The sequence below is a fragment of the Suncus etruscus genome, chromosome 1 (assembly GCF_024139225.1).
Source record: "Suncus etruscus isolate mSunEtr1 chromosome 1, mSunEtr1.pri.cur, whole genome shotgun sequence".
Lineage (NCBI taxonomy): Eukaryota > Metazoa > Chordata > Mammalia > Eulipotyphla > Soricidae > Suncus > Suncus etruscus.
Window position 1 is genome coordinate 175,279,129 of NC_064848.1, and position 23,425 is coordinate 175,302,553.

Consider the following 23,425-nt stretch of genomic DNA (forward strand, 5'->3'; position numbering starts at 1 on the left):
TGAAGTATTTGGGACTGGAGAGATAGCTTGGAGGTAGGGCATTTGCCTTGCATGCAGAAGAACGATGGTTCAAATCCCAGCATCCCATATGGTCCCCCGAGCCTGCCAGGAGCAATTTCTGAGCACAGAGCCAGGAGTAACCCCTGAGCGCTGCAGGGTGTGACCCCCAAACCAAAAAAAAACCCCAAAACTTGAAGTATTTGCATTTTAATTAGGAGATAGCTGTGGTGAGATTCTAGCTCTGTGCTCTATACATAAGTAAAACTGGTTTTCATGATTAAATTGTTTCTTAAAATTTTTAATGAATTCCATCTTGGAAAATTAGAATGGCAAGATATTGTTTTGTTTGCCATTTTTACATTTCTTTTGAACCCATTCAGTGGGAGAATGTTAACCTTTCTCCCAAGTTGTATGTTAAATTAATTCTAATATGTACGCATATCAGATTAACATGTAATAAACATGTAAATAAGTTTAGATCTATTAAAAATAAAGTTAATTTGAACACATAGGAGAGAAAACAAATTCTCTGGGTTTGGGACTATCAGCATGTCAGAGGGATCACTGCATCTGACGCCCTTATCTTGCACCCCACTGCCCTACACTCACAGCTTTCCTCTCTCCAACCGTACATGTAGGAAAGCTGACTGTAATCTTAACTGAATTGTTTCCCAAACTGCATGAAGAAAGACAAGCTATTTTGTAAGCAGCAGCAGTCACCCGTTATACCACAGGCAGTTAGTTGTGCTTCACCCAGAGGTGGGCCGTGGGAGGGCCAGCAGCGCCCTCTGGAGGCCACCCCCCAGGATGAAGCGCTGGAGGGCCCCTCTGGGACAAGGCTGGTTTGGAATATAGTCTTCTGCTTATTGCGCCTGTAGAGGCTTTGAACCTCAAATACTCCTGGGCTAGGTAACTAGGGTCCTAGATCCAGAGGGACAGGCTACTGGCCTTATCTTCAGACCTGCTGGGTCATTAGTCATGAAACCAGATAAAGTCTCAGGGCATCTCAAGCCTCAAGGTGTCTCAAAGCATTTTGGCATTTCATGCCAGCAGAGGCGGCCTCCCTCCCCCAGACTTGCCCCAGGCCTGAACCAAAAGCAGGTGTTTTGAGAAGTGTACATCTCCTCCTGGGTAGAGAATAAGTGGCACTTGACCTTAATTTTTTGAAAAGACTTTAGCTTTTTAAAATGCATTGCTGCAATCCTCGCCTTGAGGAAGTGGGCAGGCCTCTTGCTTATCTCGAGTTACAGTGGGGCCTCAGCACATCTCTAAGCCTCTGGGCCTGGCCACAGTGGCAAAGTCCCCATCCCCATGCCTGAGTAAATGTTCTAAAAGGTAACTGGCCTTGCACCTCACAGTTCACAGCTCCTCGGAACCTTTAGTCAAGAACTTCTGAGTAGGTCAACAAATGCATTGAATTATACATGGGTCTCTGTTTGCCTTGCCAGCCCCATCCTACCTCATCCATTTTGTAAATGTCTGAATGAGGCCTATGGTGTTAAGGCCTTTGTCATTCTCTGAGCCCAGACTGCTCTTCCCCTTTTGTGTCTCTTGGCAACCTTCTAAAATTCTTCAAGAAAGTTTTATTAAATTTCTTGAAGAGGAGCCAGAGAGATAGCATGGAAGTAGGGTGTTTGCGTTGCATGCAGAAGGACGGTGGTTCAAATCCCGGCATCCCATATGGTCCCCCAGCATCCCATATGGTGTCCCTGAGCCTGCCAGGAGTGATTTCTGAGTGTAGAGCCAGGAGTAACCCCTGAGCGCTGCCGGGTATGACCCAACAACCAAAACCAAAACCAAAAAACTCCTTGAAGAAACCTTCCTAGATCTCTTTTTTTTTGTTTGTTTGTTTTTGTTTTTTGGGCCACACCCATTTGATGCTCAGGGGTTACTCCTAGCTAAGGGCTCAGAAATTGCCCCTGGCTTGGGGGGACCATATGGGAAGCCAGGGGATCGAACCCGTGGTCCTTCCTTGGCTAGCGCTTGCAAGACAGACACCTTACCTCTAGGCCACCTTGCCGGCCCCCTTCCTAGTTCTTTTATTTGATCCAAGTACTGTTCTTTGATGATCTTGAAGGATATTGCATGGGGTTTAAGCACCATTGGTTTGCATTTCTGCATCCTTTTTAAGATCACTGAGTACTCAGAACTTTCCCTTGTGCTTATTTTTATGGGACAGGCATATGCTGTACCTCTTGAGCCATTCTCCTGCTCCCATAAAATAACAAAGTATGTTCTTTTTGTTGTTGCTTTTCAGACCTCCCAAGCAGTTATCAGAAAGCACTGAGACCCCATCAAGCTATTCTGAGACAACTTGACTAGTTGTTCAATGCAAGAGTCTAAAAACACAGTGCTACTCAGGCTCTGTGATACAAGGGCTTGCCTGGAGCACCTCTGTGTGCTAGGGAGTCTCCAGAGTTGTAGCAGGAAATGCCTAAAGGACTATGTGGTGTTAAGGATTGGACTGGGATTAAGGGGCATGCAAGGCATATATCTTAACCTCTGGACTATTTCTCTAGCCCCTATCTATTTACAGCAAGTATAATGGATTGCAGATATAGCTCAAAGAGTGAGTTGGAATGTAAGTTGTGCACTTTAGAGGCCTGGGTCTTATCTCTGAAACATCATGCTTCCCTGAACACTGCCAGGAATAACCATTGTACACAGAGCTGGAAGCAGCTTTTGAGCGCAACTGGGCTTAATCCCAGACCAAACCCAAAAAAGTGTATATTATATCACTCTCTATAAAACATATGAGTACTCAATGAAAAATTTTGATGAGTCCTGAGATTCTAGAAAGTTATTTTTCTTATTTCTCCCCAGTTTATGTAAAAACACAGTCAGGGACCAGAGGAATAGCATAGTTATTTGCCTTGCATATGGCTGACCAGGGTTCTATCTCTGCATCCATATGGTTCCCTGAGCCTGCCAGGAGTAATGCCTGAGCTTCTCGAGATGTGGCCCCAAAATAAAACAAAAGGAAAAAACCAAAACATACAAACAAAAAACACTGTCAAGGGGCCAGAGTGGGTAAGGCCTTTGCTTTACACGAATTCTACACAGGTTTTATCACTGACATCTGATATAGCCCACAAGGAATAATTTTAATAATTCCTCAGTGCAGAGCTAGGCATAATTCCTGGCATCTCTGAGTGGCCTCCCAAAAAAAAAAAAACCAAACAAAACAAAATGAAAAAACACTGGCAAAACTTGAAGGAAATAAAGCCATATTATTATAGGAAATTATTATAGGAAATAAAGCTAGAATGTCACTTGCTTATTTTGATTTATTTTATTTATTCATAGTTTACTTATTTAGGTAATATCCAGCTGTGCTCAGGGATGAACTTTGGGATCACTCCTGGGAACCAAATGGGGTGCTGGAGATCAAATCCAGGTCAGGTGTATACAAAACAAACACCCTACCTGATGTACCATCTCTCCAGCCCCAATTATTTTTATTTTTCTAATGTTTTCTAACTTTTTATGATGGAAATATGTACCTTCTAAGATTAAAAAGATTAAAAAGATTTTCAAATGTCTATATAAATTCTCAAAAAATCTGATATACAGAGTTATCTGTCCACATTCACACATCCTTAGTCATTGGCAGAGCAAGACTGGGAGAAGGGTCTTTCCTAGGGATCCTGGGCTTTACTTCCTGTATGTTGACAAATCCTGAACATACTGGAAAGTTCTGGGTATGCAGCTGCCACTGCTCCTTGGTCAAAATGTAGTCTGAGCAAAGAAGTGGTTCAAAATGAGATATCATCTCACGCCACAGAGATTGGCTCACATCACAAAGAACAACCACTACTGAGGTGGATGTGGGGAGAAAGGAACTCTCATTCACTGCTGGTGGGAATGCCATCTAGTCCAGCCTTTCGGGAAAACAATATGAAGATTCCTTAAAAAACTGGACATTGAGTTCCCATATGATCCAGCAATACCACTCCTAGGGATATACCCTAGGAACACAAAAATACAATACAAAAATGCCTTCTGCACACCTATATTCATTGTAGCACTATTTACAATAGCCAGAATCTGGAAACAACCAAGATGCCCAACAACAAATGAGAGGCCAAAGAACTGTGCTACATATACACAATAAATACTATGCAACTATTAGAAAAAAATGAAGTCACAAAATTTGCCTTTACATGGATGGATATTAAGTTTGTGAAATAAATCAGAGGGAGAGAGATAAACATAGAATAGTCTTACTCATTTGTGGTATTTAAGAAAACTAAAAGACAGTATAATATTTAAAATACAGTATAATATCCAGAGATAATAGAGATGAGGGCTGGAAGGACCAGCTCATGAAATAAAGCTTACCAGAAAGAGTGGTAAGTACAGTTAGAGAAATAACTTCACTAACAACTACCACAACAATGATAGGGAGAGAAATACAATGTCTGTCTTGAAGACAAGCAGGGGTTGGAAGAGGAGGGAAATGGGGGACAATGGTGGCAAGAAAGTTGCACTAATGAAGGAGGGTGTGTCATAAAAACCTGGCTCATATCTTGAAAGATTGGGCATTGTCCATTAACCCCTGAACCAGGGATGCCATTTACAAAACAACCATGGTTGTGTACTACATCACCTGAATGCAATCCTCTACCAGGGAAGATCTTACCATTGCTCTGGCATAGACCTATTTAACAGAGACTTCCCTTTAACACCCAGAGAACTTAACAACAATAACAGCCTGCTTTAAAGACTGAGCTCTCTGCATCACCCTCTGATTGTGAGTGAAACTAAAGGGTGCTCCACATCATCCTGACTCTTATATAAGATATGGACATATTCCAAGATCCTTGGCTACAGAAACCTGACACCAACAACAGTGACTGTGTGAAAAGTAAAAGTGTATTGGCACTATAGACAATGACTTGGGTTGGACAACCTAATAAGCCTGAAGCCTAGAGTTGGTCTTGTGCCAGAAAACTTCAGGGGTAAGGTCTTCTTTAAGCCAAGGCTATTTCTTTCCTATATGTCCCCTATATTTTGCTGGGCCTATACAAACAATTTCTACACTAACACATTCTTTGCTGTGCTCCTTTGACTCATTCTTAATGAAATACTGTATTATGATCAATTGTGTCAACAATACTACAGCTTTTAATGTTAAGGGAGTTGCATAAATTTTTTGGCTTTGGATTGCTTTATGTAAGAAATATTATAATGTACTACAATCTTGGGGCTCAAGGGACAAAGTAAAAGTACATGTTAAAATAAATAAAAAATAAAAAAAGAAGGAGGGTGTGCATTTTGTGGCTGAAACCCAATTAAGAACATGTTTGTAACCATGGTGTTTAAATAAAGAAATTATTATTTTAAAAAAAGAGTGGTTGGAATTAATAGAGCAAACTGGGGTGTGAGAACTTATGCCCAGTCTGAGGGGACCAGGGCATTCTGTTCTGTCCAAGGCCCCAGTCCCTGTCTTCCTCAGGGAGTAATGCCCCCATACCCCACCCCTTCTTATTTCAGAAAGATCTTTAAGCTTTACTCAGTCTCCTAACAGCAGGGATCCTGTCCCAGAAAGGCCCTGAGTTGTGTCCCCCAAGAGGCCCCTAACCACAACCAGCTCTGTTCTCTCCTGGTTCCTGAAATTCAGGAGCAGATGGTGGGGTATTGGAGGCACCCCATACCAAAGTCAGGAAGAAAGAGCAGAAAGAGAGGGACACAGGAAGTTACCTTGGTCCTCAGTTCCTAACCCCAAGGTACTCTTTCCTGTGAAGCCCAACTGCCTTCAGCCAGATTTCCTGTCCCTCCAGCCTTCACCCTAACAGGGGCTGCCCTCCAGGCTTGGTCCCCAGTCCAGGTTACTCCTTGGTGGGGATGGCCCCTGGCAGGTAATGGAGCATCACTGCTCTAGGCAACCCCATCCCTTCTCCCCTGCTGGCATGGCTTTTTCTGAGGTCTCAAGCTGTGGGTTTCCAACTTTTGTTCCTTTCAAAAGAACCTGATATGAAACACACACACACACACACACACATTTAATCATCATGAATGACAAAGTTCTTTATGATTATGTTTTAGGCGTACAATGCTCCAACACCAATCCTGTCACTAGTGTAGCAAAAACTCAGTTCCTCTCCCATCCACTTGTCTTCCTCTATCTTTAACGTTTTTAGGATAAATATCAGGCAATGCAACTTACAGAACTGTTACTGATAGAATTTCTTAACTAATCCTTTACTACCTGCAGTATATCTCCCCTTCCTCCTGAGTGACCACTTCCCTCCACCATTATCATAGTGAACCCCAGCATTTTGGATGGGGGGATCATCCTTTAGGGATAACACATAGTGGGGAGCTGAGAATGTAGGTGGAGGGGTTCTGTTTGTCAGGTTGTTCCTTTCTTTCATATCAGGCACCCCATTGTAAACTCCCCAGTTCCAGTGGGGAGAGGAAAAGGGTTAAGTCTCTTGGGACCGCCCCTCCCCACCCCCACTTGAGGGGTATAAAAGCTCAGATTCAGTTGGGAGATGTTAACCAGTGTTAGGTGAACTTCAGAGTTGGGGTTCTGGGAAACTGAAGCTAACTAAAGAAATTGAAGCTAGCTTCTTCCAAGTCACAGCGGGCTTTGGCTCCTTACTGAACAGGGAGGGGGGGCTTGTCACAGAGATGAAGCTGCTCGTGGCCCTGGCAGGGGTCCTCTCTATGCTGTCCATGCTACCAGCCTCTGATGGTGCCACTTCAGGTAAGGACCAGAGTCAGGGAAAGATGGCCGGTCAGGTAAGGCCCTAGTCCAGCACAGACTGGGCTTGATGGGAGATTGTGCTATTGTTTTGTTTGTTTGTTTGTTTGTTTTCTGTGTCCCTGTTGTGGGCAGCTGTCCTGGGGCAGGTGGAGAACTCGATGGTGCTGAACTGCATGGAGGAGGCCAAGAGGCTAGTGGACAAGGCCTACAAGGACCGCCGGGAAAGGTGAGGCCCAGCACTGGGTAGGACTACCTCTCAGAGGAGGCAAAACCCCAAAGAGCTTGTGGATAGGGATTGGGGGGGTCTTGGTATTTTTGAATGTGAGGAAACCTTTGGAACCATGTGGCTACCTGGGCTTCCAGCACACCTGGCAAACCTGTATATGAAAGCCCTTTCTCACAATAAGTTAGGATAGTCGGTGCTATGGGGGCAGCACAAAGTTCTGGCCTTCGCTTTTTCTTATTTTGGTTTTGGGGTTATAGTCAGTAGTATTCAGGGCTTACTCCTGACTTTGTGCTCAGGGAGCACTCCTAGCTCTGAACTCAGGCATCATTCGTGCCCAGGCTTGTGGGACCATGTCGGATGCTGAATTAAAACTGAGTGGGCTGTGTGCAAAGCTTGCCCACTGTACTATTTCCCCCTCCTTTTCTGACCCTCACCCCTGCCCCTTCTTCATATAAGCATCAAGCAGCGGTTGCGCAGCGGTTCGGCCACCCCCATGGAACTCCTGTCCTACTTCAAGCAGCCGGTGGCAGCCACCAGGACAGCCGTGAGGGCTGCTGACTACCTGCATGTGGCCTTGGGGCTGCTGGAGGTGAAACTGCAGGGCCTGTGGCGAAGACCCTTCAATGTCACAGGTACCTGGGCTCTTACCACTTCCCCCTTACCGGGTCTCCTCCAGGTCTTGCCCAGCCATCCCCCAACTCCTTCCGGGAGCCTTTGGTGGTGGTGGTGAAATCCTAGCCTGTCCACAAGTGCAGACTGTACCCACCAACTGAAACCTCCTGGGCTTCTCCAGCTAGAGTAGAAAACAGGGGTGATCAGTTCTCACATGCTGCTTTTTCCTGGGCCTGGTAGATGTACTGACGCCTGACCAGCTAAGTCTGTTGTCTCGATCGAGCGGCTGCGCCTATCAGGACGTGGGAGTGATTTGCCCTGAAAAGGACAAGTACCGCACCATCACCGGGCATTGCAACAACAAGTGCGCTCTGGGGGACGCATCCTGGGGAGAGGGTGCGGGAGAGAGGGATGCGCATGGGGTACACGCTGGGAGTGGGGTGAGATGGAGATGGAGGAATACGGGTGCATAGCCCTAGGGAGTCCTGCTATCCATCGTGCCGTCTGCTTGGGTCGCCCTGGGTAGTGCCCTCTGGTGCCAGCTCCAGGTCCTGCCCCGGCAGACGCAGCATAGCTCTTGGCGCTTCCAACCACGCCTTTGCGCGCTGGCTCCCCGCGGAGTACGAGGACGGCTTCTCGCGGCCCTTTGGCTGGACGGCCGGGGTGAAGCGCAACGGCTTCCCGGTGCCCTTGGTGAGCTCGGCGGGCAGAGGGGGCAAAATGGGCCCGTGACTTCTCGGACGATCCCTGACGCCCCGTGTCCCGCAGGCTCGCGCCGTCTCCAATGCCATCGTGCGCTTCCCCAATGAGCAGCTGACCCCCGACCAGGAGCGGGCGCTCATTTTCATGCAATGGGGCCAGTTCATCGACCACGACCTGGACTTCACCCCCGAGCCCGCTGCCCGGAGCTCCTTTGTCACGGGCCTTAACTGCGAGACCAGCTGCCTGCAGCAGCCACCCTGCTTCCCTCTCAAGGTGCCTGCAGGGACCTGAGGGATCCAGGGGAAGGCCACACCCTCATCCACTCACCCATGCTCACCTAGGTTCCAGCCCTGTCTGCTCTAGCCTCGCTTTGACCCCAGATATACCCCCCTCCAGCTGTGCCCCTCTTCCCCGGTTACTGCTTCTCTCAAGCCAAGGAATACCCTGGCCCTAAAGGGATTGCAGGCTTCTGTTAGCTACATTCATATCTCCTGGGTGGGTGCGGTTCTCTATCCTTGGTCCTTCCCACGGATAATTAAGAGCCTGCTTGGCCTGTGACCATGAGCCACAGCACCCTGGCTATACTTGGAGCAGGGATGAGACAGGCTCAGACGGACTGAAATGAGCTGAGACTAGCTGAGATCTGCTGCAGAAGATGAGGAAGGAAGAAGAAGAGCAAATAGGGAAATCTGAGCTGGGGATACCTAGAAACAGACCAGAAAATCTAGGGCCTGTGAGAGATGGAAAGAGCAGGGAAAGAGGTCATTAAAAAAAAAATGGCAAAAGAATGAGCCAGAGGTAGGTCAGGTGGAGGAGCACATGCATTGCATGTAGGAGGCCCAGGTTCCATCTCTGGCACTGCGTGGTCTCCCAGAACCTCTGGGAGCGACCTCCAAGCACAGAGCAGGGAGTGAGGGGTATGGCTGATTAACACACCCACCCCCAAATAACGGGAAAGAAAGTGGAGGTCCTGGAAGAGAGTAGAGCACAGCAGATCTAGAGGTGGAAAAGAAATGTGGCTTCAGAAATTTGGTGGCATTTAGTCTTGCCTTCTAATCATTACCCCTGAAGCTTAGAGGTGCTGTGTTGGCTGTGACTGTGGCCATGGTCTCCTGGGGACTTTGAGAACCTCTCTGCAGCTGAGGGGCCAGACATTCTGCTGAATTCCATTTTGAAGTCTGTGTTCCCTCCTTTCCTATGAAGCCCCATACTGAGTCCCATGATAGAACCAAGGCCCCTGGGGAGGAAACAAAGAAGCTCTCCTGCCATGACCTTGCCCTCACCAGCCCACTGACATCTCTCTCTGTTGCAGATCCCACCCAATGATCCTCGAATTAGCAACCAGCGTGACTGCATCCCTTTCTTCCGGTCCTGCCCAGCCTGCACAGGTGGCAACATCACCGCCCGCAACCAGATCAATGCCCTCACTTCCTTCTTGGATGGTAGCGTGGTGTATGGTAGTGAGGACTGCGTAGCCTTGCGGGTGCGCAACCTCACCAACGAGCTCGGGCTGCTGGCTGTCAACACGGCTTTCCGGGACAATGGCCGTGAGCTGTTGCCTTTTGACAACCTGCACGACGACCCCTGCCTGCTTACCAACCGCTCTGTGCGCATTCCCTGCTTCCTGGCAGGTGAGGCCCATGGGGACCTGGGGGGGCCACAGGGTGTTTCTGACTGCAGGCTACTTGTGTGCCGCTCATGAGGTTCTATTTAGAGAGCTTCTGTGCTCAACAATTTCATGATAGTGATCTAGTTGCCTTGGTGACAAACTGGATGAGGCCAGAAAGGCAAAAACCAAAATTATTTAAAAATCAACCCTCAGGACCAGAGTGATAGATGGTACAGGGAGTCTAAGGCTTTTTTGTTTGTTTTTTTTGTTTTTGTTTTTGTTTTTGGGTCACACCCGGCAGAGCCCAGGAGTCACTCCTGCCTCTACACTCAGAAATCGCTCCTGGCAGGCTCGGGGGACCATATGGGATGCCGGGATTTGAACCACCATCCTTCTGTGTCTAAGGCAAATGCCTTACCGCTGTGCGATCTCTCCAGCCCCAGTCTAAGGCTTTTTTGCCTAACATGTAGTGGACCCAGTTGATCTGGTCCTTGAATCATGGGGGTCCCCTGAGCATAATCAGCTATGGATTGAAAACAAACAAACAAACAAAGAAACCCCAACCTCCAAACAAACCCAAGCCAGAGGATGGCCAAGGAGCATTTGTCCATCAGTCTGTGTCCTTTTCTCTATTTCCCTCTGGACTTGGGCAGAGAGGAGGCTTGAGTGCCCCAGGGACAGGGGACTAAAGAGACTGAGGATGGTGGGTCCCCTCATACTCTAGAACCAACATTATCCAACATAGAGCCACATACTCATAGCATGTGGCTGTTTAATTTCAGTTGAACTGGAATGTAGATTGGTTGCTATGCCTCATCCATCATATTGCCAGTGCTCAGTAGCATTACAAGTAGAGTGATTTCATACAAGGCAGCACAGATGTTGAATATTTTCATCAGTTCAGAACTTCTATTGGTTGGCAAAGGTCAGAGAGAGCTCAAGGGGCTGAGCACATGCCAGCATCTGGGCACACCAGGAGTGATTCTGAACACAGAACTGGGAGTAGCTCCTGAGCAGCCCCAGGTGTTTCTCTAACCAAATCCAACCTGACTCAACCCAACCCAACCCAACCCAACCCAATCCAACCTATCCTAATCTAACCCAACCAACTGACTGACACTTCTCTTGGACAGTGTCCTCACTTTTGCCTCTAGTCGGCTTCCCTGTAACAAGAGAGGGTGAAATTTTACATGTAAACAACTAACAGCTCTGGGAGTACTGCTGGGGCAGTGATGGTGTGGCAACTCTGAGCAGTTGGTAGAATTTTTCTAGATCTCTTTGTTGAGAAGGGTTCTGAGGTTACACCCATCCAGCAGTGGAAGGAGAGAATGCTAGATGTGTATCTATGAATGACTTGGATGTAGCAGATTTTCCTATCAAGCCATGTTTTGTTTCTCCCTGAATCAAGAGACAGTCAACCAACAGTGCTCATGGTTCTTTTTGTGTCAGGCACCATGTGTAATTTCATGTGTCTTAGTGTGACTTGGGTGGAAGGATCAATGGCAAAGGCACATCCTGGTTCAGAGAGAGAACTCATCAGACTCGAGCACATACTTTGCATGCAGGAGGCCTGAATTTGATCCCTGGCACAATATAGTCCCTGACCACCTCCAGGAGTGACTCCCTGAGCACGGAACTAGGAGTAGCTCTGGAGCACTGCTGACTCCAAAATAAAACTACAAAATAAACAATCAACAATCAATGCATATACATAGTCCTTGTCAGCAAGGAGACCTCATCATCAGTTCAGGTGTCTAATTGAATGGGCACCTCCAGCCTGCAGTCCCCCTTCACAAAGAAAGAAATTGCTGTCGTAGACTGACATGCATGGGGCACTCCTAGAGAGGAGTTGCGTTGTGTTTGATGTGGGAAGATGGTGGAATATCCAGCTGGGTTGGGTCCATACATGGCCTGGGCTAGGGAGGGAGTTTCCACGGGTGAAGTCCTTCTTGGGATGAAGGTGTTAGATAGCTTTCGCTTCCTCTAGGTGACACCCGATCGAGCGAGATGCCAGAGCTCACCTCAATGCACACTCTCTTTGTGAGGGAGCACAACCGGCTGGCCAAACGGCTCAAGCGACTCAACCCCCGCTGGAATGGAGAGCGGCTCTATCAGGAGGCCCGGAAGATTGTGGGTGCCATGATCCAGGTAGGCAATCTGAGCTCTGGAGAGACAGAGGGTCGGACAGACTGAGCCTTGGAAAATTTACTTGCATGAATCTCAATCTCTCCACCTATTGTCTTCATCCATGTTTCCTAGACTCCCTCTCCTTTCTCTGTCCTGTCCCTCAGGAGTTGCATGGAAGGTTGACAGTGTGGGGCGGCAGGGCCTGTGCAGAGCAGTTATTGAGTAAACACTTCACATTCCTTTCACCTCCTTGTGTATGCGTGGCTTTTTTCCCACACACACCTATTCTTTTGGCTCTACCATAGCTCATCTTCTCATGCATGGTCATAGTTCCTGCATTTTCCACCCAACTTTTGATACTCTGGCACCTCATTATTTTCCCAAGACCTAAACACATTTTTTTTCTGATGGGGGAGGTTACAGCTAGGATTACTCTTTACTCCATATTCAAGGGTCACTACTGGGGGTGCCCAGAGGACCATATGCAGTGTTGGGGATAAAATACAGGACAACTGCATATAAGGCGAGAGCCCTACCCACTATTTCTGGCCTTACTGGTATGTTTAGTACTCCCAATACCATATTGAGTATTAGTAGTGGGAGTCTTTATCTTTTTCCTAATCTTCTAGAAAAATTTTTTTCAGCATTTTTTCACTATTGAGTATGATGTTAACTATGGGTTTGTCATACATTGCCTTTGTTAAGTGGAGATATGCTTCTTCTAATCTCATTTTGTTGAGTACTTTGATTATAAATGGATGCCAAATCTTGTGAAATACTTTCTCTTCATATATTTGATAGAATAATATGACTTTACTCTTTCCTTTTATTGATGTGGTAAATACTTTAATTAATTTGCCTCTGTTGAACCAAGCTTGCCTCTCTGGAATAAATCATACTTGGTTATGATATAGGATTTTTCTGATGTACTGTCTCATTTTGCTATCATCTTGAGAACTTTTGCATTGTTGTTCACCAGAGTTTTTGTCATGTGGTTTTCTTTCTTTGTAGTGATCTTATCTACTTTTACTGTCAGCATAATGTTGGCCTCTTAGAATGTGTTCAAAATATTTCCTAAAGATGAGTTTTTGATTTGTACTAAAGAGAAGGGAGAGTCAATGAAATCTCAAAGAAAAATCCAAAGTCTGCGACCTAGAGAATGCTTCCTATCTTCTCCCCTCTCTGGGGGAAATCACCCCTGTCCTTTTTGTCATCCCTTCTTCTACAAACACAATTGAACTTCACTGTGAGTGGGAACTTGTTGGAAACTGAGTAATTCAAACAAAAATGAGATACAACCCTTACCCTTAAGAAGTCTATAAGTTAGCAGGAGAAATGAGACATTAATAACTCAAAAAGCAAGGTCCCTATTGCAACAACTAACAAAGGACTTATTATTTAATCGTCTAGGGCAGAGATTCTAAAATTAATCTGATTTACAGTGAGAACTTGGACTCAGAGAGGTTAATCATTGACTCAAGATCAAAGAGCCAGGTCTCTTTGTGCCACTTTGCACCTCTTTAGACTCAGATCCAGTGCCATGGGAAGCAATTCCGTGGTCACAGGAGATGAAAGAAAGATTTTGGGAAGGGGAGATGCTGCATGAAGGGTGAATGGAGAGATCATTCTAAGTAACTTTTCTTTAGATCATCACTTATCGGGACTACCTGCCTCTGGTGCTTGGGCCCAGGGCCATGAACAAGTATCTGCCCAGATACCGCAGCTACAATAACTCTGTAGACCCTCGTATTGCCAATGTCTTCACCAATGCCTTCCGCTATGGCCATACTCTCATCCAGCCTTTCATGTTCCGCCTGGACAATCGCTACCAGCCCATGAAGTCCAACCCCCGAGTTCCGCTCAGCCAGGTCTTTTTTGCCACCTGGAGGGTGGTGCTGGATGGTAAGAGGCTTGGTTTAGACAGAGGAGGAGGGCTGTTGAAGGTGGTGGGAGATGGGCCTGGCTGCTGGGAGCCCTGGAGGGAGAGATATGGTCTATCTCTGGGGCCTCAATGCACTCAACTCTGCTTTTGCATTTAACTCTCATTTCTGAGGTGCAGACAGCTTTCAAAGAGCTATTTCCTTTCTGTGTCTCAGTGGTCCAGGAAGCCAGTGGCTGGGAGCACACCAAGTGTGAAAGTTTAATCTTCCAAGATCTCCATGGTGGATGAGAACCCATCCACTGGGGCCTCCTTGGTACCAAGAGCTGCATGTGACCAGCCCTCTTTGGAAAGCCCCTGATCCCATCTAGATTTGTTCCTGACTCCAATTTGAGCTCCTAAACGGAGCCAGATCCTCCCCTGACCCTCTCTTGACTTTTCCCTTAGGTGGCATCGACCCCATTCTTCGGGGCCTTATGGCCACTCCTGCCAAGCTGAATCGCCAAAACCAAATTGTGGTGGATGAGATCCGAGAGCGACTGTTCCTGCAGGTCATGAGGATTGGGCTGGACCTGCCTGCTCTGAACATGCAGCGCAGTCGGGACCATGGCCTCCCAGGTGAGTTCCCTAGCCTCTTCTCTCAGACCCCAGATGTCCAAAGTTTCTCCATACCCCAACCCTATAGAGCATTTTACTCCGTCTCTGTCTCTGAGTGTCTCTCTCTTTTCATTTCCTGATGTCCTTTTCTTTTTTCTTTCTTTCTTTTTTGAAGATACTGCAAATTTTTACTTTCTCTCTTTCTCTCTCTCTTTCTCTCTCTCTTTCTTTCTCTCTCTCTTTCTTTCTCTCTCTCTTTCTTTCTCTCTCTCTTTCTTTCTCTCTCTCTCTCTCTCTTTCTTTCTTTCTTTCTTTCTTTCTTTCTTTCTTTCTTTCTTTCTTTCTTTCTTTCTTTTTCTCTCTCTTTCTTTCTTTCTCTCTCTCTTTCTTCTTTCTTTCTTCTTCTCTTCTTTCTTTCTTTCTTTCTTTCTTTCTTTCTTTCTTTCTGTTCTTTCTTTCTTTCTTCTTTCTTTCTTTCTTTCTTTCTTCTTTCTTTCTTTCTTTCTTTCTTTCTTTCTTTCTTTCTTTCTTTCTTTCTTTCTTTCTTTCTTTCTTTCTTTCTTTCTTTCTTTCTTTCTTTCTTTCTCTTTCTTTCTTTCTTTCTTTCTTTCTTTCTTTCTTTCTTTCTTTCTTTCTTTCTTTCTTTCTTTCTTTCTTTCTTTCTTTCTTTCTTTCCTTTCCTTTCCTTTCCTTTCCTTCCTTCCTTCCTTCCTTCCTTCCTTCCTTCCTTCCTTCCTTCCTTCCTTCCTTCCTTCCTTCCTTCCTTCCTTCCTTCCTTCCTTCCTTCCTTCCTTCCTTCCTTCCTTCCTTCCTTCCTTCCTTCCTTCCTTCTTCCTTTCTTTCTTTCTTTCTTTCTTTCTTTCTTTCTTTCTTTCTTTCTTTCTTTCTTTCTTTCTTTCTTTCTTTCTTTCTTTCTTTCTTTCTTTCTTTCTTTCTTTCTTTCTTTCTTTCCTCCATAAGATACAGAGTTAAAATTGAGTTTTGGTCATAGAATGTTCCAGCACCCATTCCTTCACTAATGTTCATTTTCAACCACCAATTTCCCTATTATGTTCCACCCCCACCCCCAGCATGCCACTATGACAAACACTTTTCTTCTTCTCTCTCTATCTCTCTCTCTCATTCTCCCCTTTCCTTTTTTATTTTTAGGTACTGTGCTTTGCAATACTGTTATTGAAGGGGTATCATGCATATCACTTTACTTCCTTTTTTTTTTTTCTTTTTTTTGGTTTTTGGGCCACACCCGTTTGATGCTCAGGGGTTACTCCTGGCTATGCACTCAGAAATCGCTCCTGGCTTGGGGGGACCATATGGGACGCCGGGGGATGAAACCGCAGTCCATCCTATGTTAGCGCTTGCAAAGCAGACACCTTACCTCTAGCACCACCTCTCCCGCTCCACTTTACTTCCTTTCAATTCTGATGGACAGTTCTTGTCCATCCAGAGTGATGATTTCCAACTATTATAGTCACAGTGGTCCCTTCTCTGTCTTAACTGTACTTCCTACCCATCAGAGCACTTTACTCTTGAACTCAGGTCCCTGCTTGGGTCCACCTGGTTCATTTTCGGCTCCTCTGGGCCTTATTTGTACTGCTGGCACCTTTGGAAGACAAGTCCTGGAATCACCTTTGAAAACCTATTTCCACTGCCATTTAATTTTGCTTCAATTTTCATGAGCTCTGAGAGGATGACAGTAGTAACACTTCTGTGGTATGGAGAAGGGAACAGACTCTTTGAGAACGTTAGCAGCCTTGATGGCCCAACCCCTGCAGCTGTGCTATGTGACAGTTAGTTGGGAGGGGAGGACAGCTGAGTCCTCTGACACACTTCACTCCTCCTAATCTGAGATCACCAGAGGTGGACAATAAGATGCCCCTATTCTTGAACATGGTGGACATTTCGACATTTCAAACTTGCCTGAAGCTGACAGGGCAAGGAAAAGTCAGAGGGTCCAGAGAGAGAAAGAGAGAGACCCAGCTGTGTCCTTGGTCTGAGGCCAAGGGTTTTGGGGTTCCCTAGAATTTCCAGCTCTTCCCTCCATACCTCTGAATAAGGCTTTGGTGTACTGCAGAGGTGGGTTTTCTGGGGCTCATCCATAGCCACTGTGTCCTGCTCCTTTCATGTAGGCTATAATGCCTGGAGGCAATTCTGTGGGCTGCCTGTGCCCCAGACGGTGGGTGAGCTGGGCACGGTTATGAAGAACCTGGACATGGCACGGAAGCTCATGGAACAGTATGGCACCCCAAACAACATTGACATCTGGATGGGCGGTGTGGCTGAGCCGCTGGAGAAAAACGGCCGTGTGGGTCCCCTCCTGGCCTGCCTCATTGGGTCCCAATTCCAAAGACTTCGAGATGGAGATCGGTGAGGAGCCAGCAGAGGGGCTCAGGCTGAGGTGGCTGGGGGAGTCTCTCTCTGAACTCTCTAGGGCCCCCAACTTCCTCCCATGAAGAGAAGGCTGGAAGGAGACTTTGGCTTCCTGAGATCCCAGAAACCCTCAGGTGCATCCCCAGTGAGCTTAGTAAGGAGGAACACGGACCCATGGTTTGAAGATCAGGGAAGACAGTGCTTAATTCCTTCTGGGCTTTGGGGTGCAGCCATGGAGCTGTCCACCACTTTTGGACCAACTCATCCCAGCATCCCCTAATTAGTTTCCTTGTGTATTGACATTTATCAAACCTGCATCTCACCCATTTATATGGAAATGGTAGAAAAAGTCATTTTCTCTGGGTGAAACTTAGAAACCACTTAAAGAGTCCCTCCACGTCAATGCTCACAGCTTGAGCGAGGTGCAGGACATGACCCACTCCCTTTTGCTTTAGTGTCCCCATGACCTCTCTGCTTTGTTCTGTGCTGCAAATGGGGTTCCATTTGGCTTTGAGAGAACCCCAAGCTTCCCAGAGTCCTGTGTTTCCAGGCTCCCAGGCTGCGAAGGGGTCACTTGATGGGACTTGATGGAGCCAATCTGATGCGCTCCCAGTTCAGGAGAGCCTTCACTTCAGTGATTAGGGTATTGCCCAATTATCCAGGTTCTGGTGGCAGAACAAGGGTGTGTTCAGCACGAGGCAGAAGCAGGCCCTGGCCAAGATCTCCCTGCCCCGCATAATCTGTGACAACACAGGCATCACAACCGTGTCCAAGAACAACATCTTCATGTCCAACACCTTCCCTCGGGACTTTGTCAACTGCAGTAGCCTCCCTGCACTGGACCTGTCAGCCTGGAGGAATGAAGACTAAAATCTGGGTAAGGGGACACAGCTGTGAGAAGAACAGTGGCTCTGGCTCACTCTGTGGTAGACAAGCCCATCTGTATTCTAAGCAATGCAAGTGGCCGCATTCAGTCATCCACATGTGCATAGGGCGGGGGTATGATATATGTGTACTTTGTATGCTGTACATGTGGGTTGTTTGTGTGAGCCCTAAGGATACACACAGCAGCAGACGGGATGAGTGAGTAAAACTAGTTCAGGATCCAGATCACCTGGATTCAAATCAATGCTCTGCACTATGTCCCCTGGAACGAATGGATGGCTTAACTTTGCAGAGCTTCTGTTTTCTTTCTTGTTTATAACAGCCATCCCATCTCTTTTGAGGTTCCTCTGCACCCTCTGGTCCTTTCTTTATGGAATTTTTTGGCCTACCCTGCACCATACACAGAAAACATGTAGGAAGAGGCAGACTCAGTCCTGCTTGCAGAGATCCTGCCTTGGACATTGTTTGGTCTGCATGGCTGAACATGCTGCTCTGGGAAAATGGCCATTAGCATTAGGCTATTCCTATGCTTGGGCCATGGCTCCCCTTTCCTTACCCTGTTCTCTTATTCACAGGATCCAGCCTGGAGAGGAATTGGAGTCAGTGGGTCCTTTGGTTCCATTTGTAATGGATGTTTATGATAATAAAGCACCACTGTGGAGATCTTTTCTTTTTTTTTTCTTTTAGTTAAGGTATTGTGGCCTATAGTTGTATTAGTAATTATGCTTCAGGGTCACAGAGATCGCTCAATGGGCTGAGTGTATACTTCTCAGGGGCAGCCCCACGTTCTTTCTCAGTCACCAAATAGTCTCATAAACTCTGCTAGGATTAGCTAAGCATGGTCCAAAACAAAACAACCAAAATTAAAAGTACTCGTGTCTTAAGCTTATAATGTTACTGCACCACACTCTCCCCTGCTGATGAAGGTCTTCACTCTGTGTTTGCAGTGGAACTTGCTTTAGGCTCTTAACCTGGAATTTTAGTGATGTGGTCTGTGCCTCCTGTCCTGTGTTTTCTGAGCTGGGGTATCCAGGATATCCAGGATCCACTATCCATACAAGGCAGATGACCATTCTTAGAATGGTCAGTGTTCTGTGGCCAGGCCAGACTGAATAGACTCTCCTTCCTCATCACCTGCTCCTAGGGAACCCGATTTGTGACAACCTCCCACCATCAAGCCCTGGCATTCATTCACTGCTCCAGCAGTTACTTGCTTCAGGCTCGTTCTGTGTTGGTGCTGGAAGTTGAGTGCCTCAATATGGTCCAACAGAAAAGAAAGTGCAGAGATGTGCCACAAAGTCCTTTCCAAAATGACAAGAGACCTCTGGCACAGAGAAATTGATGCCTATGGCAGGTACAGAAGACACTAGTGATGCTGCCCACATTTTTAATCAATCATCAGCTATTTTTTGAGCACTTAACTGCATGTAGCACCCGGCTGGGGCCCCAACAGACAGACACTGGAAAGAGGCTACAGTCCTGGCATTAGGAGTTTATAGTCTAGTGGAAGAGACAGGAGGAAATGCAAGTGCCAAGGCAACCTTGGCCAACATCAGTCTGTGTAAAAAGCACAAGACCTGACAAGCTGGGGAAGAACTCTTGGGGTCTGAGAGCTGTGGCTTTAAGGCTCCCACAGAGGACACATGTGGGCAGACCAGATGAAGAAAGGAGTTGGGGACTGGTAGGAGGATTAAGGACCCATCACTGGGCTCGTTGAAATGGCATCACGGACCAAAGGGTCATGACTGCACCATGTGGTGACAGTCGAGGTGGACTCCCTACCTAGTTCCCCACCGAGGCCCAGGGAGAGAGGTCCAGCTGATCAATGGCAGAGCAGTCCACAAAATCTTTCGGGTAGTTGTTGGCCTGGAATGGGTGCAGGGGGACCTCGGTGATTCCGGTGTTGTCACAGACAAGGCGCGAGAAGGACACTTTCCAGAGAGACTCACGCTGTTGCTGAGTGAAAACCTCAGGGTTCTCCCACCAGAACCTGTAGATAGGGCTGAGCTCAGAAGATTGCTGACTCTCCACCCAGTCCCTCACCACTAGAAGCATTCTGAGGTCTGGGTTCATTCTTGTCAGGGTAGGCACACAGCCACAGTAGAGGATTGGCTCTCCCTGACCTCCCAGCCCTTCCCTGATCTATTCTGTAGTGTTTACCCCTGCTCTCCACCCTCTTTCATCCCTGCCCCTTTCTTCTCCCCTCTCCACCCCTGCCCTTTTCTGTCCTCCTCTGCCCTCCCTGCTCCTCTCCAGCCCTCTTGTGCCTCTCTCACCATTCCTTGCCCTGTTCTGCCCTCCCCCAGCCTTCCCTCCCCACTGAGGTTGCACTTGCCTGTCTCCATCTCGGATCTGTTGGAATTGCTTCCCCAGGATACAGGTCAAGAGAGGCCCCACCCGACCCCCTTCTACCAGGGGCTCAGAGATGCCCCCTATCCAGATGTCAATGTTGTCTGGAGTCCTGTAGAGGTCCAAAAGTTCCTTGGCCAGTATCTTGTTCTTCAGTACAGCACCTAGCTCCTCCAGTGTCTCTGGCTGTGAGAGGCCACAGAATTTTCGCCAGGAGTTGTAACCTAGGTGGAAAGAGAAAGTAGCTGCTTTCTCTTGATATCCCCCAATCTGGGTTTATTTGGCTGAGAAAACCTGGACTCCCAACCCCTGGGCTAGAGGTGCATGACAGCAATAAACCCACGTTTCAGGTTTGTGGTTCTGAGGGATGTCAGAGACCTGTGGTGGGGATGTGGGTACAGGAGGGTACCAGATATGCTCTCATATCTGACTTAGGGAAGATTCCTTTTTACAGTAAGAAAAATGAGTTTTAAAAACTCATTACCCTGGGGTATTTCTGGGGCCAGAGACATAGTATGGGAGAAAGGCATTTGCCTTGCCTGCCATTCACCCTTGTTCACTTCCAGGGACTGCATATAATGTCTCTAATCACTACTGCATGTGATCCCTGAGCACTATTAGTTATGGGCCCCTGTAAAAAGTGAACATCCCTGGTGCCAAAGACATAGTATAGGAATTAAGGCACATGCCTCACATGTGGCTGGGCCCTGTTTGATTCTTAGAGTATCATTGCCCTGGAGGCCCCCAAACACTGCTGGAATGGTCCAGCTAACCCTCAGCACCACAGAGCTTGAGCAGCACTGCATTTTTTGACTAACTTTCACCTTAATCCATTCATTGCCTTGTTGGCTAAGAATTACTGGAAAGGGCCCTGGGCTTCCTGAGCACTACATGGGACATCTCTCCCCCAATACATCTTTACAACTGAAGAATTTTCAGGACCCCCAGAAACCAGCTACAAATCTCCCAGGCTAATCTCTGATGCACTCACCTGGCATGCCATGGTCCCGGCCCCGCTGTATGTTAATGGCGGCCAGGTCAAAGCCGTGGATCGTATGAGTTGGCTGGAAAAGCTTGTTGCGTAGATCACTCGTCATCAATTTATGCTGAGCCATCAATTTGGACTTCTTGGCCAGCAGACCCCGAACCAGAGGGTCGATTCCACCTGTGAGGGAGACCAGGGGCCATCTGGGCATGGGGGAGCTGTCACCTCTTTCATGGCCCCTCTCTCTCCATCTGAAGCATTCTCCGAGGTGCAAGCTGGGTCAATGGAGCATCTGGGGCTGGGAGTGGGTGATAAGAATACCCTGCTGCCTGTGGGCAGTCTGGGAGTCAGTTTAGACTGCCACCTGGGGCCAGAAATGGGCAGAATGGCATTCAGAAGCATTTTTGGGGATGTTTCCAAGCTGGAGCTCAGAAAGGAAGCTCCTTCTTCTGCCAGTGGTTCTACTGAGGAGCTGGGCAACTTGGAAAAAAGTAACAGACACTATAGAAAATGGCCAGGAGGGCCGGAGCGATAACGCAGTGGGTAGAGTGTTTGCCTTGCATAAGGCCAACCTGGGTTCAATTCTCAGCATCCTATATTGTTCCCAGAACCTGCCAGGAGTAATTCCTGATCTTAGAGACAGAAGTAACCCCTGAGCACTGCCAGATGTGGCCCAGGAAAAAAATGGCTAGGAATCAGGGAAGCTCAAGCCAGCTCAGCTCAGGGAGAGAGGAAGGCTTGGTTCAATGTCTGGCAACTAATGGGTGTGGAAAGTCCTAGAAGGAAGCTAAAAAAACAGACATTTCAAACTTATTAATTCTTTCTCAAATGGTCAGAGAAGACTGAGAGAAATAAAAGCAGAAGCTAAGGGAAAAAAATAAATAATAACTGATACTGCCTGTCACTTTTCTACCATCTCCCTATTGGGAGCATCACAGAGAGTTCCAAAATCAAATTTCAGGTGATACTTTGGTAAGAATCCTAGTGATATAGGTAAAATTATAGCACCCATTTTTCACACTAGGAAACTGAGGCAGAGGAGGAATATTCACTTCCCCAGGATTCCATAGGAAGTCCTAGGAGGCTGTCTTCCAGTTTGAAGAATGAGACCAGCAGGTGGCAGAGCTTTCCTAGAGGGACCTACCATCATAGATGATTCTCCAGGTGTTGAAAAAGAGGGTGTGCAGGGGAAGCTCTGGTTCCTGGCCCCACGGCTGATATTTCTCATCTAGGCGAGACACAGTGGCGGGGACCTCCAAGTGGCCAAAGCGAAAAGCAAAAGTGAAGACATTGGCAATTCGAGGATCCACAGACTGGTTGTAGCCATTGTAAGGAGGGATCCATTTCTGCATCTCATTGCCTAGCAAGATGGGAAGGTAGTCCCTAAATGTGATTATCTGGAAGGAGAAACAGGTGGTGAGAGAAAAATTTGGAAGACAGACCTCTGCAGAATGAGACTGGGGAGGACATTAGCGAAGAGGAATGGACAGTTAGAAATGCAGGAAGGTTGAGGCGGGAGAGAAAATACAGTATAAAGGGCACATGGCTGATGGGAGTTTGGTTCTTGGCATCTTATATGGTCACACAAGACCACCAGGAGCGATTCTGGGCTGAAGAGCCAGCAGTAAGCCCTAAGCACTGCTGGATGTGGCCCAAAACAAAACAAAAGAAATGCAGGAAGGTTAATAGACAGCAGAGGCACCCACTCACTCTCTTCCAGGAACTGTGCAGACCTCACTAGCAGTTCAGGATAGTCTTTTGCTGATCTTGTGTGATTCTTCTCAACATAGTTGCTGCCATCAGTTCCCTGCAGTGGGAATGATTTCTCTGCTAGCCTTGCTCCAGACTGCAGCCCTCAAAGCCCAGGGACAGTGGGCAGGGTGAGAGAAATGATACACTGCAAGATCAATTGCTAGGGCAGCCTTCCTTCATTCTCCAGTTCCAGAAAAAAGTCCCATTCCTCCAAGTTTAGCCTCTGGGTTTGCTTTTATTTGATACCACAAACTGGCATACACAACAAAATAATGATTGTTTTCATTTTTCCAATCTCTGTTTATATGATAATATTTTATGTAGTTATGATTCTAGAAGATTTTGCATATTTGCATTCTGCTTTTTCACTTACCATGTCTCATATTCTTACCAGCTCACAATTATTATGTAATTAAATGTGCATAATACTCTATTGCACTCAAGGGTCCTCTTATTGTTTTATTTGTAAGTTGGTTCCAATTTGTTCAGTAACACAGACTGTGGGGATATCATGGTGGGAGTCGGCAGCCTGCTCCTCTGTACATGGGAGGCAGCAGGAGACAGAGCTCTGTTTCCAGCTACTGGAACTAGCCCAACTGCTACATCTGACCCTCTCTCGGGAT

General features: G+C 47.0%; 2 protein-coding genes across 2 annotated transcripts in view; one reads left to right on the forward strand and one right to left on the reverse strand.

Moving 5' to 3' along the window:
- The first annotated feature begins 6,509 nt into the window (after window positions 1-6,509).
- LOC126006222 (myeloperoxidase-like) lies at window positions 6,510-17,701 on the forward strand. Its single transcript, XM_049771576.1, has 12 exons — window positions 6,510-6,712; window positions 6,845-6,938; window positions 7,395-7,570; window positions 7,791-7,914; window positions 8,114-8,243; window positions 8,319-8,525; window positions 9,565-9,883; window positions 11,849-12,009; window positions 13,635-13,890; window positions 14,315-14,485; window positions 16,591-16,828; window positions 17,494-17,701. The coding sequence occupies exons 1-12, from the start codon at window positions 6,637-6,639 to the stop codon at window positions 17,699-17,701; spliced, it is 2,160 nt and encodes a 719-aa protein (XP_049627533.1). The 5' UTR covers window positions 6,510-6,636.
- A 1,797-nt stretch (window positions 17,702-19,498) lies between these two features.
- LOC125995993 (lactoperoxidase-like) overlaps window positions 19,499-23,425 on the reverse strand; it is a 39,257-nt gene continuing 35,330 nt past the window's right edge. The window contains exons 10-13 of the mRNA XM_049764978.1: window positions 22,195-22,447; window positions 21,057-21,230; window positions 20,052-20,289; window positions 19,499-19,706 (exon numbers count right to left, since the gene is read on the reverse strand). Coding sequence (XP_049620935.1) covers window positions 19,499-19,706; window positions 20,052-20,289; window positions 21,057-21,230; window positions 22,195-22,447 — 873 coding nt within the window. The remainder of the gene's footprint in view (window positions 19,707-20,051; window positions 20,290-21,056; window positions 21,231-22,194; window positions 22,448-23,425) is intronic.